At 40.2% G+C, this 14,380-nt stretch overlaps 1 protein-coding gene across 1 annotated transcript in view; it reads right to left on the reverse strand.

Annotated features, from left to right (window-relative positions):
- TTLL5 (tubulin tyrosine ligase like 5) overlaps positions 1–14,380 on the reverse strand; it is a 122,562-nt gene that overhangs the window by 42,076 nt on the left and 66,106 nt on the right. The window contains exon 30 of the mRNA XM_021542789.2: positions 8,007–8,158. Within this exon, the coding sequence (XP_021398464.2) occupies positions 8,007–8,158 (152 nt within the window). The remainder of the gene's footprint in view (positions 1–8,006; positions 8,159–14,380) is intronic.

A 14,380-nucleotide genomic window follows, 5' to 3' on the forward strand; every position in this document is an offset into this window, starting at 1 on the left:
GAGCCACTCCTATAGAGCACCAGAATATAGGGTCCCCTCATTCCTACAAGAATGTAAGAAGCAGAGTACTACAGAACTACAGGCATGTTAACCCTCTGAAAACCATGCCAGAAAACAACTATTTTAAAGGTGAATGGGAGGCTTAAATAAATGCAGAGGAAAGGAAGATGTGTTGGTCACTTTGCAACATGAAATATTTAGAACTGATACAGTGTTTTTCAAAGACCTCCAAGATCAGGGATAACTGAGGGAACATTTTGGGTCAAGTAGTACAAGACACTAGAAGATTTCAACTTGTTCCATATTGAATTAGGTATTTAATAGAACAGAAAAGATGCAGCAATTTCCATCACAGCCATCAAAATCCACCGGTGCAGGAAAGGAATGGGGAAAGGAAAAAAAAAAATCCCTGAAAAAATGATCACTTACATCTGTTGCTCGTTCAACATTTACTGTAATAATCAAAGAAAAACAACTGCATATTAATAAAAAACTCAGTGTTTAGCATGGTCAGAAACCAACAAGATAGTCCTATAACTAAGCTGTGATAGAAATTAAAGATATTAGTTTCATGTAAATAACACTAGTGCCTTTTACCCCTTCTTGACGTACTGTTTTCATTTCTTGTCATCTCTGTAAAGATAGCCAGACAATTATTAGAGGGCCAGGAAGATCTCTATTTAGAATTTGAAAAGAATGGAACTGTTTAGTTTAGGAGAGACAAACAAGAAGGGAGATGATAAAAAGATAGGGAATAAATAGGGCAGAAAATAAATCAAGCATTTCAGTTTGCCTGCATGCAATCTTGCTACAGGTACACAGACTTCTGGAAAAAATTGGGAAATAATTAAAAAAGGAACTTTTGCATAATATGCACCACCTGCGGAACTCATTGCTACAATTCAATGGGACTACATTTTTTGCAGAAGGTAGAATACATGATTAATTACAATATCCACACTAGACTATGCAGAATAAAGTACTACAAGAGCTACATGCCAGCTGTTAGCAGTTAGAGGGCAAAAATCTATCTTCCCCTCAGAAAGGGGATTTCCCTGCTGCCCATCAGAACATTTTTGTACTGATGACAGTGGAGATAGTTGCTCTGCAGCAGAGGATGGGAGAATTGAAGAGATTAGCAGCCCAGTCCAGGACAGCGAAGCCTGTGTTTACATCAGGGTAAGGTCAGCTGAAAAGAGGAAACCCAAAATCATTATGTAGTATTGGTTTGGGAGAAGGTAGGAGATCCCTGTCACTCTCCTCCACCTATCAACATGGGCTGCTTGCTCTCCATAGTTTGCTGTAGGGAATAGTAGGAAAGATCCTCTTATCTCCTCTGGAAGTCACGCAGTCAAAAAGAAGCTTGTTCCCCCTCAAATTTGAGAGTTATTTGCAGAAAATGTAACTGTCCAAGGCCAGCAGACAAAGGCAGTACAGTGGCAGTGGCCCCTGTGCTCTGCCAGGGCCCATCCAGGGCTGTTGCAGGCTGCAGCTCCAGCAATGCTCCCTAGGAGCAGCTGAGCAGAGAGGCTGCACTTGCACAACCTCACTGGTGCCCTGCCCCGCGGCCTCGGTTTTTGCCTCCAGCTCACAGCACAGGCTCCTACGGTCTCCCTGCATGCAGCACAAACCTCCTATGCCTCTGGAAAGGGTCCTGTGATTAATCTCACTTATTACCTCGGAAAAGTAACAGCGCGGCGGCTGCCAGCCAAGTCCGACTCAACAGCGTCTGGGGAGCGAGGCTGCGGGGCCAGGCTCAGACTGTCTGGGCAAGTCACGAGCTTTCCGCCTCTCCTCTCCTGCAGGCTCCAGACAGACAGAGCCAAGGCCTAGCTGTGGGAAGCAGGGATCCTTGAGGACTCTGCCAATCCATGGTGCTGAGGCCCAGAGCGATTTCCAAGCAGGATGGAGAGCAACTGGCCCTGACAACACATGTTTCCTTAGTGTGACATCTATATATATATATATATATATGTTATATATATAAATACAGGGTGAGACATGTATTTCTAAAGTTTAAGTCAGCCAATTCACTTCCACACTTAACAAGTTGTCACTGGTGACCCTAGGAGACATGCATGGAAAAAAACCAACTAAAGGTTAAGAGGTTATTAAGGCAGGAATTACAGGCAGAAATTATTCATGGATGCACAGGGAGAAGAACACAAACTGGAAACAGGGTGACTTGTAAAGTGTACAGCTAACCCAGGTAGTAGTTCTGTTTTTTACCTGCCCTCCTTAAACCTCCTCTGAGCAGGAAGTAATAAACTCCAAATTCAGGGCTCTTAGAAATGCTGCCTCCTGAGGACCACAGGTAGAATCAGCATGACATAGCTGCTGAGGCAATGCAGACAGAGATCACAGAAAAATCACTGAACTCCATTACTTCTCCACCTCAAATAAAGAAATGGAATGAATCCAGGCATAAAGGTAAAGAGAAGATAACAAAAACTGTGGGGAGCAAGGAACAACATGTGGCTTTGCTAGCAGAGGACTGGATTCAGTGCTGTTGGGCTGCTGCTGCTCTGGCACTTCTGTAGTGCTTAGCCACAGAGGTGTTAAGATCATTGCAGTTTGCTCAGACTGAACTGAGGACCTATTGTGTAACCCTCAGTGCTTGCTGCTTTCTCCCTTCATGTCCTCCAAAGGCATCAGCATAGGAGAGCCTCCAAATCACCTCACACCTAGATCCTGTGCAAACAAATAGGCTTTGAACACTTGGCAAATGCAGCACTGGAGAGCAGTCAGGTAAGCCTACACTTTGCAAGAAACTGCAGGGAGCTTGAAACAACTATTTGGAAGAGAATAAAAGTTACCATCAACCCAGAACTACAAGGCAACACATACATATAACATAGAGAAGATATTTATTCTTATAAAAACAGAAAGACCCCAGATAGCAATCATCAGCTAATTATGGTTCACTGGTCTCAATCCTTTGTGTCAAAGGGGCAGCTGTCTGTGTTTAACATGAAGGGAAGGTAAAAGTGGTTTTGTTGTTCCCTCAGTTTTTATTTTAAGTTTTGGAGCTGTAGAATGTGAAATAAAAAAATCATGCTTGGACCCTGACTAGACAGACTCTGAAGAGAATGAGAAGACAGAGACTGAAATATGCAAAAGATGTGCAGGGTGATTCTTATGATGGGACAGTCTTGCTTTTTTGCAAGACTCTTGAGCTAGACTAGGGTGGAATTAGCATGGCAGAAGCAGCATGTGTGTTGCAGTTGGGGTTGTGGGAGAGAGTTAACTATGTATGGGCTTGCAGGTAGAAGTAAGGACAAGAGAATATATATTTGGTGTGATCAGAGCATCTGAAATCCAGAAAATATAGTACACAGAAGTAAAAGAAATAGAAGTAAAAGAAATTAGCATGAAGCAGTAGTAGGCACTAGGTGGGGAATCAGAATATAAAGTAGCCACTACCCAACCAAAGCTAAGGAAGACCAGCAATTAAAAGGAAGGTCCTGATTTGGAACACTGCCTGTCAGAGGATACAGCATAGCAATCTTAGTTTGTCAAGTGGGGTGCGCAAGCAAGCAGAGTGTACAATCATTTTGCTGTAGAATTTTTGGGATATAAATTAATACATATTTTCTATTAGAGAAGGCACAGGAAGTTCTTTAAGGAGTACTGGATTTCCTGCACCTACATTGTTGATTTGTACATGAGCAGTAAATATATGCAATGTGACCCAGAAGCATCTGAGATGATAAATGTCTAGACAGCATCTTCTGGTTTTCCACACTATTCTATACTTCTAGGCAATGATAAACAAAAACAAAAATACCCAAAGCAGAGATTGTTTGGGAACCTGGACATACAGCAGGTGTGTGCACACAGCACAGCCTGTGAGGCCCTGAGAGCTGTTGCTATTACTATCACAGAGTGATACCAGAGTAAATTAAACTTAAAACCCCCTTAGATCAGAAAATTGAAAAAGCATGTGTTTATATAAATTGAAACCAGATTAGACAAGTCTACCAACAAGACATTTCTTGATGAACCTGGGCACCTTGGCAGAAGTTATGAGCTAAGGAGTATTTCAAACATGTCAAGCAAGTAAAAGAGGAGAATCCCTTTTCTCTGACTGCAGTAGCCCTTCACAGGCTCTCTAATATAAATTCAACTGCCACCCTACCCTCTGACTGATGACAAGGAAGCTTGCTTGCCTGCCCTAACCAAAGTTGATAAGCCTGTCAGAAAATCCAAGGAAAAGATATGCTGAGCAGTTCAGAAGTGCAAGGTCAGTCTTCAGGTTTGAGATAAATGTTATGAATGAGCAGGAAGCTAATGAAATGGAGATCTGAAAAAACACTGACCATTTCACTGCTGAATTCTTGCCAATTTACTGCCCCTATGAGATGAACATGAGCAAGGATGCCTGCTGCTGAATACAGGGTGCTCACTGAAAACACAAATCTGTACCAGCTAGAAAGAAATCTTTCTTGCTAGTTTTGGTCCAGGTCTTAGAGATATAGTGATATGCAGAGTCCAATTCTTAGAGACAAAATCCACTGTCTTTTTCAAAAAACAAGAAGCTGCAAATTCCAGAAACCTCTACTAACCTCCATCTACTGTCCTTATAACTAGGGATTACTCAGCTATTTGCTGACAAGTACTTCAAAGCTAGTTTATGTTCTGAATCAACAAATTTCATTCTGTTAAACACCTGATTTTTTACCTTTATTATGAAACCAATAATGCTTTCAGGAAAATGCTTTTTCAAGAGCAGCTCTAGTATGGCCTTGGCTTCAGTTGACTCACAGTTTCACTGAATAATGAGGAATCACTTTCATGGTTGTGGTCCTTGGATTACATTACTAAAATCGTGACAAAAATGGTATTTTTATCTTTAATATAATTTTATATTATAAATATAATCTTTAATAACTTTACTACAAAACATGTAATCATATGTAATGCCTTTACAGCACAATGTGAAAGAGTGACAATCCTGCCCAATGGACGAGGAGTGAGAGGCTGAGACAGAACTGAGATACAGCACTAAAACAGGACTAGGATTAAAGAAGGAAAGAAGAGATTTGGCACAATTCCATTCATATACAGAGGGCAACAAATGCAGGTCTACAGTAAATGTGGCAGAAGTTGACAGTCACGTCACCATAGTCAGAAGTAAGGCCACATACAACTTGGAACATGTCACCTCTTGTGCAGCCCTGCAGGCTTCTTTGTCCAAGGTGCAGCAACAGGCCAGGCCATCATTTGAGTAGAAACAGTGTAAATGCTTATAGAAAGTGGCAAAAAAAAGCCTCAAAATGCACAGCAGTGTAGATTTATAAAATAACATTTTAACATAGAACCATCCTGTGTCTCTGTATTGCAAACCCAAGACCTCCTTTGCCTTTTGGCAAGCAGACCATTAGTTTAGCACCTTATCTTATGCAAAGAAAAGGAATTGACAAAAGAAAGGATAACTTCTTTTGAGATACATTAAATAAGTCACTACTGAGAGTGGGAGAGTGGGAATTAAAGGGGAAGATGACTTGATTAAAAGAATAGCCTGAATCCTGCAGCTTTGTGAGCATCAAACCAAAATTTTCTAGCCAACTCCAGCAGCACAGAGCCATACAAAAATTGACTGAGGATTGCACTTCAGAGACAGATGCTTGAACTGGAGCTACGTGTAAGCCAGGTAAAAGACTCATTCACAGAACAATTCCAGCCTTGCTGAATTCTGATACTGATAGATGAGAATCTCGATCTCAAAACAGGAAGATTTCTTCAATCATCCAGCACAGAGCATGGGCTGACACCCATCATATGATCCTCTATGAATTGCTTTTTCCAATGTAACAAATCAAGTACCAAAAAAGGCATTTACAATACAAGACAGCCATCCCCATATACCATGACCTTGATATTCCTTTGGGAATTCTCTCATTAAGCAGAAGTTCACAGACCAAGTAATCAAGCATTGCCTCAAGAATTTTTTGTTTTCATTTCCAGATTTACATAAAAAATCTTAATTCCCAATATTTCGGCCATTCAATAGAAGGAGTCATAAATATAAAATAATTCAATAGGGAGTCTTAAGGCATCTTTCTGATTCTTGTTCTGAGGATAGAAAACAGAGCAACTGAAGTAATGAATGACTAAATTATTCATAAAAGGTTTGAAGATGGAATCTTCTATCAGTTGTGACTGGAAAATTCTGAAGTATTATCAAATTGCTCTACAAAATAAAACACAAACTTTAACTACAGGCATTAAACTATGCACACAATGCTAGATGAGGCACCGCCCTGGAAGTCATTCAGAGTGGAGTTCTGGGCATTAGTGGTGGAGTCTGCAGCTCTGTCTGTGAACCCATGCAAAGGTGCAAACTGAGCTGAAAAGGGAATGGAAGCTCAAGGACAGCCTGCATTCTGCTGCTCTCCCAAGCCATGTAGGAGGGGAAAGCAATTTACACCTGTTGGATAGGTTCTTTATTTGGACTAGGTAATAGCTTGCCTGGATGGGGTCCAAGAGCAGAATCACCACCACTTCTCTCAATAACTTTAAACCCCTGAGGCAAACATTGTGCTGGAACAGAAACAGGCCAGGAATTCATTTCTCACATTCCTCTTCTTGAGGCAGGATGAAAAGTAGTGACTGATGAAATAAGAACAATTTTACTTGAGCTTTCCAAACCCCATTACAATCTTTCTATTGAAGGACCCATTTGGGAAAGGATCACCATTCAAGATCACATGCTTTTTGCACTGTTTCTGCCTCTCTCACTTCCCTCCATATTCCAGTAGCATTCAGGCACCAGTAATAAAAATTTTCATGTACATAGTGCTTTCCAGAGCTAAATTCATGTCTTGGAGAAGCTCTGCTTTATTATCCTGTTTTAGAAGACAAAAATGAACATTTAGGCAAAGGACTCAATATTATTTACTGGAGTGACAAAGGAAGAATTCAAATCTCCAGCAGTCTTGGGCTGTATTCCAGCCTGGCTACTGCAGCAAGTTTGCCTTATTCCTAGCTTCCAGGATTCAGACTTCTGCAAGTAAATCTTGCTGCTCTTTGAATCACAGGAAGAATGGTTTTATTGTAGAATCAGTCCTCTGCCCTGATTCCCAGGAGTGTGTAAGCCATAAGTATAAATTCCAATGCTCAAAATTAATATGGAGTATAAAGAAGACATCTGGAAAAGAAACTCTGATAAACACTGCCCTATTTTGGAACAATCTACACTTGATATTCAAGGAAAAAGCGTGAAGATGAGGACTTAGTGGAGATTTTTGCAGCATCAGGTCTAAGTTTGCATTCTGCATATATGTCTCAATGCCAGCAAACCTAAACTTACAGATGTAGGGATGGGAAATGATCAAGGAAAAATAGACATTTCTTTCTCATCCATGCCCTTATTTTATCATGAACCTGACAGCTCTGGGAACATAGCTATTTTCATAGGGCTAGTGTCTAGATCTGAGAGAAACCATTACTCAACCCTTAGAATCACAGAACTGTTCATGCTGGAAAAGATCCTCAAACCCAGCTGTTAACCTTAACACTACCAAGTCCACCACTGAAACATGTCAGTAAGTACCACATCTACACATGTATTAAAAACCCTCAGTTGACTCCACCACCTCCCTAGGTGGCCTGTTCCAATACTTGACAACCCTTTTGGTGAACAATTTTTTCCTAATATCTAAGCTAAACTTCCCCTGATGGAACTTGAGATCATTTCCTCATGTCCTAGAGTTTGTTATTTGGGAGAAGAGACCAACACACACCTTGCTACAACTTCCTTGGAAGGAGTTGTACAGAGCAATATTGTGCCCCCCACTCCCCAAGACTCCTTTTCTCCAGGATAAACAACCTCAGCTCCCTCAGCTGCTTCACATAAGACTTTTGCTCCAGACCCTTTAACCAGCTCTGTTGCCCTTCTCTGGACACGCTCCTGCCTTTGAGCAAGAAACCAAACACAAATTACAAATGAACAATGAGTGCATTACATTCTTCTTCACAAAGCTAGATCAGCAATTTTAACTTACCTGACTGCTGAAGAGACAGATCTTTTGTCATCTCTATGAGTGTCTGACTGAACAGGCCACAGTGACCCTCTTTTGTTGAGTGGTGACCAGTAGCTCTGTGGAGCAGCTGCATTCCCCTTTATATCTCCACTTGCCAAGTCCAGGTTTGTTAACTAAAGAGGCAAACAAAAAAAAAAAAAGGAAAAAACCAAAAACAAACCCAAACAAACTATCAGAGACAATTAAAAGCTAAGAGAAGAGAAAAAGGTATCACTAAGTAAATGGGATCGAGTATGTACTAAGAGAAGTGAAATTGCTAGAATATGGAAATACTCAAATACAAAAGCACTGTGCTAGTTGTCTAAAGCAGTGAGTGATGACACCAACATCCACTGTGCCTGAGATTAATTCAGTGGCCAGCATGAAAACTACAACCCTTCCATTCACAGAACAGAAGAGGACAAGGACAAAGATGAGGCAAAAATCCCAAAGTAAAAAAGTTCCTGCCATGTGAAAAATAAACTCCACGTGCATTGATCAAAATCTTATATTACACTGAACAAAGATCAGACTATCTCTCCAGTCATTGTGAGCTGTGTCAGTAAGCCAACCATACACACCTGCCCTGTCTATACAAACATACAGGCACAACCCAAAAGCATAAGTACCTTGGATACCAAAATTCAAACCAAAGCTCAACCAAACATTAAAGAAACTGCTCACACAACCACTTACAAATACTGTGTTCACACAAGTACATGCAAAAAGATCATGTTAGGTGTACATTTCCAATATCAAGCTCTAAAACCTGTAAATTTTTAAGCATATAACATGTATTCCATTTTTCTTTCTTTGAGCATTCCTCCTGCGCTGCTTATACTCTTGAAAGATCAAACTCTGCATGCAGACACAATCTGTTGATGTATTGAAGAAATACATAATGCAATGGACCTCCTACAGCAGTATAACAGTTTATGTTTTGGGGAAAAAGAAAGCAAACAAAACAATAGAAAAGTTGAAAAGCCACCTTGGCAAAGGCCTCCCAGTCAGGCTCTGACATACACCTACCTTAAATTCTACGAGCACATGCTACTTTTTAGGAACAGCAGAAACATCAGGGTCTGCACAATGCTTAGGATCATATGGTGAACCTGACTTACCTGTATTGGCCCTCCTCCCTTCTATAGCAATTGGGCAGCATGTGTCCAATGAAACATAGGACACAGACAGAAAGAGGAGTCTAACAACTATCCCTGCACCTGCTCCAGATCTCAAATGGGATGCTTATTAAGACACAAAGTGTGACTTAAGCATAGCTTAACAATGCTCTTGAACAGAATCTGTGCGCAATTACTCAAACAAGTACGTACCACCTTCACTGCAATACACTACACTCAATACTTAAAATGGGCTTGTTCAGAACTACAGCCTTCTAACTGAACTCTGCACCATAAACATTGCCATTGTCAACACAGTAGGTTGTCCCTCCTGTGTTTTAGTAGTACAAGGTACCTAAGCATTTTGTAGGTTCAGAACTCCTACTTCAAGTTCTGGACAGGATTAAATTCTAGTGGTTATACACCAGGCTTCTGCCCACTTCTCCAAAAGCACTCACTTTTAGCTCATCTCTTCTCAGGTCTATAATTTCCCATTCTTGTTCCTCATCTGTGTATTATTATTCTCACACAGTCTCAGCTTCTGCATTTCAGGTGTCATTCTCCTTGTTTTCCTCAGCAGAGTTTCATTCTCACAGACTTCCAGCACTAGCTTCCCCACTACATCTGGACCCTGACCCACATAATTTCAGGTCAGGAGTAATTACTTGATCTGTCTTTCCACACTTCCATTCTTGGGTTCTCACATGTCCTATATATCCCCATAGTTCTGGTTTTATTCTCCTCCCCAGTCCACTCCTTTTGCCAACCTCTTTGTCCATCCAGTCCTTGAATGAGGACTATTCACTGGACCCCACTTACCACACTATCACTCCACCTACTTCTGTTCTTCTGTCTGAATGGTTTTTGGTGTCCTCTCCTAAATTATGTCCAGATACAAATTTCACAGCCTCCATATCCTAGCTGTTCTCCACACCTGGCAGCTCCACACCTGGCAGAACTCCTACTAATTTGCAGTCAAGTCAGACAGGTCCCCAACCCAACATGGACGAGGTTACTGAAAATACAGAACAGAAGCTCAAGCCAAAGTACATTAGAGGTGCAAATACAGAGAAATTCAGTTTAGCATCCTCAGTGTGGAGGGAATCTTCAGGAAGCTGAGAAGGTCTAGCAGGTCTTGTTGAGTATATTACATCTAAAGCTTTTTAAACAGTTACTCTGCAATCAAGCTTTAACAAAATTCTGAATTCCAAATTGCTATTTCAAAGCAAGAGAGATGAAGAGATTTAGAATAGAAGTTCTGTAGATATTAAAATGCACAAAATATATTTTTAATCCAGCCTTGGTTTTGGCTGGAATACTTTGCCTTGCCTGAAGTGTTCTGGAAACTGAACATTAAGCACAGAAAACATTAATTCAAATTAATAAAAGTTTCAGAACACTGTAAGCAATTTAAGACAAGATCTTACAGTGGGACATTATCAGGCAAGCTTAGCAATAGGTAGTGTTACCTACCTTATACAGAGAACAGTATTAGGTGATATTTTGGTGCCTCTACCTCACCCTTAATGTTGCTTTGTTCTATAGAATTTAATTAAAACTTAAAGCCTCTTCATTGCAGTAACAGAAAGCTTCACATTGGATTTTGTTCTGATTGTGCCAGGCACTATACAAATACCTAACAATGACAGTTGCTGGTCACAAAGAATGTATTGTCTGAAAATAAGGAAGAATGGTAAATGATGCAAACACAGAAGGCAACACAGTAAATAAAATAAGTTATATACAATTCTTAGCTTGTCAGCAACAGTGATCACCATTTTGCTAACACATCCAATGTGTGAAATGAAGATTACTTCATCCAATTTTCTCTCATTATCTTGATGCCAAGAACCATTTTAGTCTGACAAATTACTACCTCAATCCTACTCTATTACTGTGACATGCTTTCCTCTTTAAATATCATTGTATCAATGTATCATTGCTTATTTGAAAGCTATCTTTTTAAGCAGGTGAGCAAATAGCTTAGGACGGGTAATAGTGACATTTCACACATTCCGGATAGACAGGTGTTTAAACTACACCAGGATTAAAAACAGGCAAAGGATCCAGAAAGAGAGAGCATCAGCAAGAATATGAGGTTTAGCTGCAGCCAGGCCACCCAGACAGGCATTACTGCTTGTTACTGTGCTATGCTTTGAGACATTTCAGCTGCTATAATTAACTGGGCAGGATGTTTGGGAGGATTACTGAGGCACCCCCAACACATCTGTGCTCAGCAGTGGCTTCATTTTCTAGTCTTCCTGTGCACCTGATGGAACTGCATTCTTCCCTTTACAGAGGCAAACACTTGGCAGCAAATCAGATGGTACTTCGGTATAAAAAGCAATGCACCTGGACCAAAAATCCTTATAGAAGAGCTTGTAGCTTCAGAAACAGTACTAATGCAGCAAAACCAAACAAAAAACCCCTGGACCTTGTAAAAGGCAAGACCATACACAGCTAATATCTCATTATAGGAGGAGTTAAAGTTTTGCGACCATTTTTAAACTGATTGGATCAGCAAAGATGTCAGAAGCTGAAAGGAAACATGCTGACTGAAGATGACCATGATATACTAAATCCCCAAAAGATCTCAAGGAAGGAAAAGAGTCCTCTTGATGTACTTCCATTCATGATGCAACATGAAAAAATGAGAGGAGGGGAGACGAACATATGGGTTCTCACAGCCATATCAATAGATACCTGTGGTAGAAACAGTACTTATATGTACTGTTTATGTTTACTTCAATACAATGCTAATAAGCCAAAAGAAAAACTATTGCATAATGCTGAAATACTTTTCCACATTTATTTTTATTTTTAAATGTTACAAGGTAAGTTAACAACTGCAATATGCTTGTCTTGCCATCTGAGACACATAAGCTTAAAATAACTGATTTCTATGGCCATGCCTTATTCAGAGAAATTTATTTCTGAAAAAACTGAGAGCAAGGCCACAACACAATGATACCCCAAAGTGCTGAATATAGGAGTTGAGGGGTTTTTGTTAATCTGCTTTAAAAATTCAATATGAAATATGAACTCTCCAAGTACAGATAGGAATAAAAACTTCAGGATAGAATTTGCTTCCAATTAATAGCAGCCTACAGACAAAGATCCATTGTATAGTACTTCAAGAAATCACAAGAAATATTCAGAAAAAGAGCTTAATATCTTTCACTTTGCTGATCCACATTATACTAGTCCTTCAAGAGTTTCCCATTATCACATTCAATAATCTTTTTCCTACATTAAAGTTAGTATTTTCTTTTTTATCTTCTCTAATAGTTGAAATAAGCTAAAGCCATCAATTATAACAATCAGAAAAAGAAAATAATAATGAGTGTTGCAGATCAGCTTCCATGAATTCAGGAAAAGCCTCCTGAAAGTCTGAATGCTTCTCCTTGCTAGTTTGTAGGAGTCAACCAGGGTGAACAGGGACACATCACCACTAGAAGTTGTTACTCTGCCCCTCTTGGCAGGCAATAAAAAGCAACTTAAATTTTCATTACCAACATCATGAACAGCAAATCCAAAGTTTCACTGGTCAACATGTTACAACAAGCAATACACTATAAATTGCCTACTTGATCCTCTCCAGTTGGCAGTTTCAGCACTCTTCTGGCAGAGGCCAGTCCTATCTTGTTCCCTAAAAAGTGGTGGAGCTTGGGGATCTACAAAGTCTAAAGATCATTTCTCTTACTTGGAGCCATACTGCATCCTCTGCACTTCACACAGCTCACATTTCCATTTGGATCTTTCTGACTTGGTGAGGAGGAAAAGGGGTCCAGAGCTCAAGATATACATATCAAGCCCAAAAGATACACCAATGATACACCTATCAACAAAGGCATACATGAATAAACTGTTTACTGAGAAACCTTTTTGTTTAAAGAAGGATTGGACAAGGATCATGATAAGATACGTGTAAGATCACTACTCCTCTGCCTTAGGATCAGATCAGAATCCTTAAATTTTGATGAGTCAGGACAAGATGATACTGTATTATGAGCTCAAAGAGGGAAGCATTCCACTTGAACACTGAAAATGTGCAAAATGTTTCATCATTTGTAGTGTGTTCTCCTTTGCATTTCAATCTCTTTTTACCAGATGCTCTGTAAGCATATGTATCCATAAGTTTATCCAGTCATCCAGCAATGCCAACATTATCCAACAGCTTGCAAATGAAATGTGCTTTTTCTTTCATTACCTGGCTTTCATAGCCACAAGCATTTTCGCTTGCCAAGCCTTCCTCAAACACAGATACCCCTAAGGCTTTCAAGATCCATGAAATCTTTAACAGAAGGGAAGAGCTAAGGACTTACCATGTGGAGGGAAAAAAAAAAAAAAGAGAAATTTTATTGTATTCTTTCAGTTATTTTTCTTCCTTCAGCCTTCAGAGATGACTGACTAGATGCTACAACAATATAAATACTCATTGTTAAGCTGTCCTCACCCTAGAGTGTGTTGTGCTTTCCTCGCTTTACCACAGAGCTCCCAGGACAGGACAGGCTACCATGTCTTGGTCTAACACAGCTTGCAGATCTGCCAGTACTACTGAAAGTAGTCCAGCTGCCTTGCCTTCCTTAATCAAGCATCAAGATACTGGAATGCAACAGGCTATCCCCAGGATGGGGGGAATCACACAATCTTAACCTGCCTCTTAAGAGACAAAGGAAACCCCAAATTACAAATAATACATACACAAACATACAAGCACTGTGTGAACAGTGCAACAGAATGTACCACTCCAAATTATGTGAGGAAATCATGTAATATAAACAGATTTTTCTAAAACCATCTTTCTCTTACCCAGAGGCCATCTTGCTGACTGCACTCTATACTAAAGCAGCTTCATCTTATGTACAGATTTGAATTTGCAGTAACAACTGGCCAGGAGGGAAGAACTGGGGCTAACAGGCAGGGAAGTGTGAAATGTGTGTGTGTACCAAGGCTGATCTGGCCAAAGGCCTGTGACATTCCTTTGCTCTCTGAGCTTACCAGCTTACAGGATATACATATGCATACAGAGCACAAGTGTTCCAGTCTCCAAAAAACGTTCCAGACAAAGACCTGCCAAAGACATTCCTGGGAAACCTGACAAACTTGCAAATTCCTTTGTAGTGTCTCCAGCATATGCATCCATTTAACAATGAAAAAAGAAAACTCAAGTTAGTGCTGCTGCAGTGGATGATGGTTGAACTCCCCCTCTTCCTTCTCCTGAAAAATTCATGCTTT

The sequence above is a fragment of the Lonchura striata genome, chromosome 6, assembly GCF_046129695.1.
Source record: "Lonchura striata isolate bLonStr1 chromosome 6, bLonStr1.mat, whole genome shotgun sequence".
Classification (NCBI taxonomy): Eukaryota; Metazoa; Chordata; class Aves; order Passeriformes; family Estrildidae; genus Lonchura; species Lonchura striata.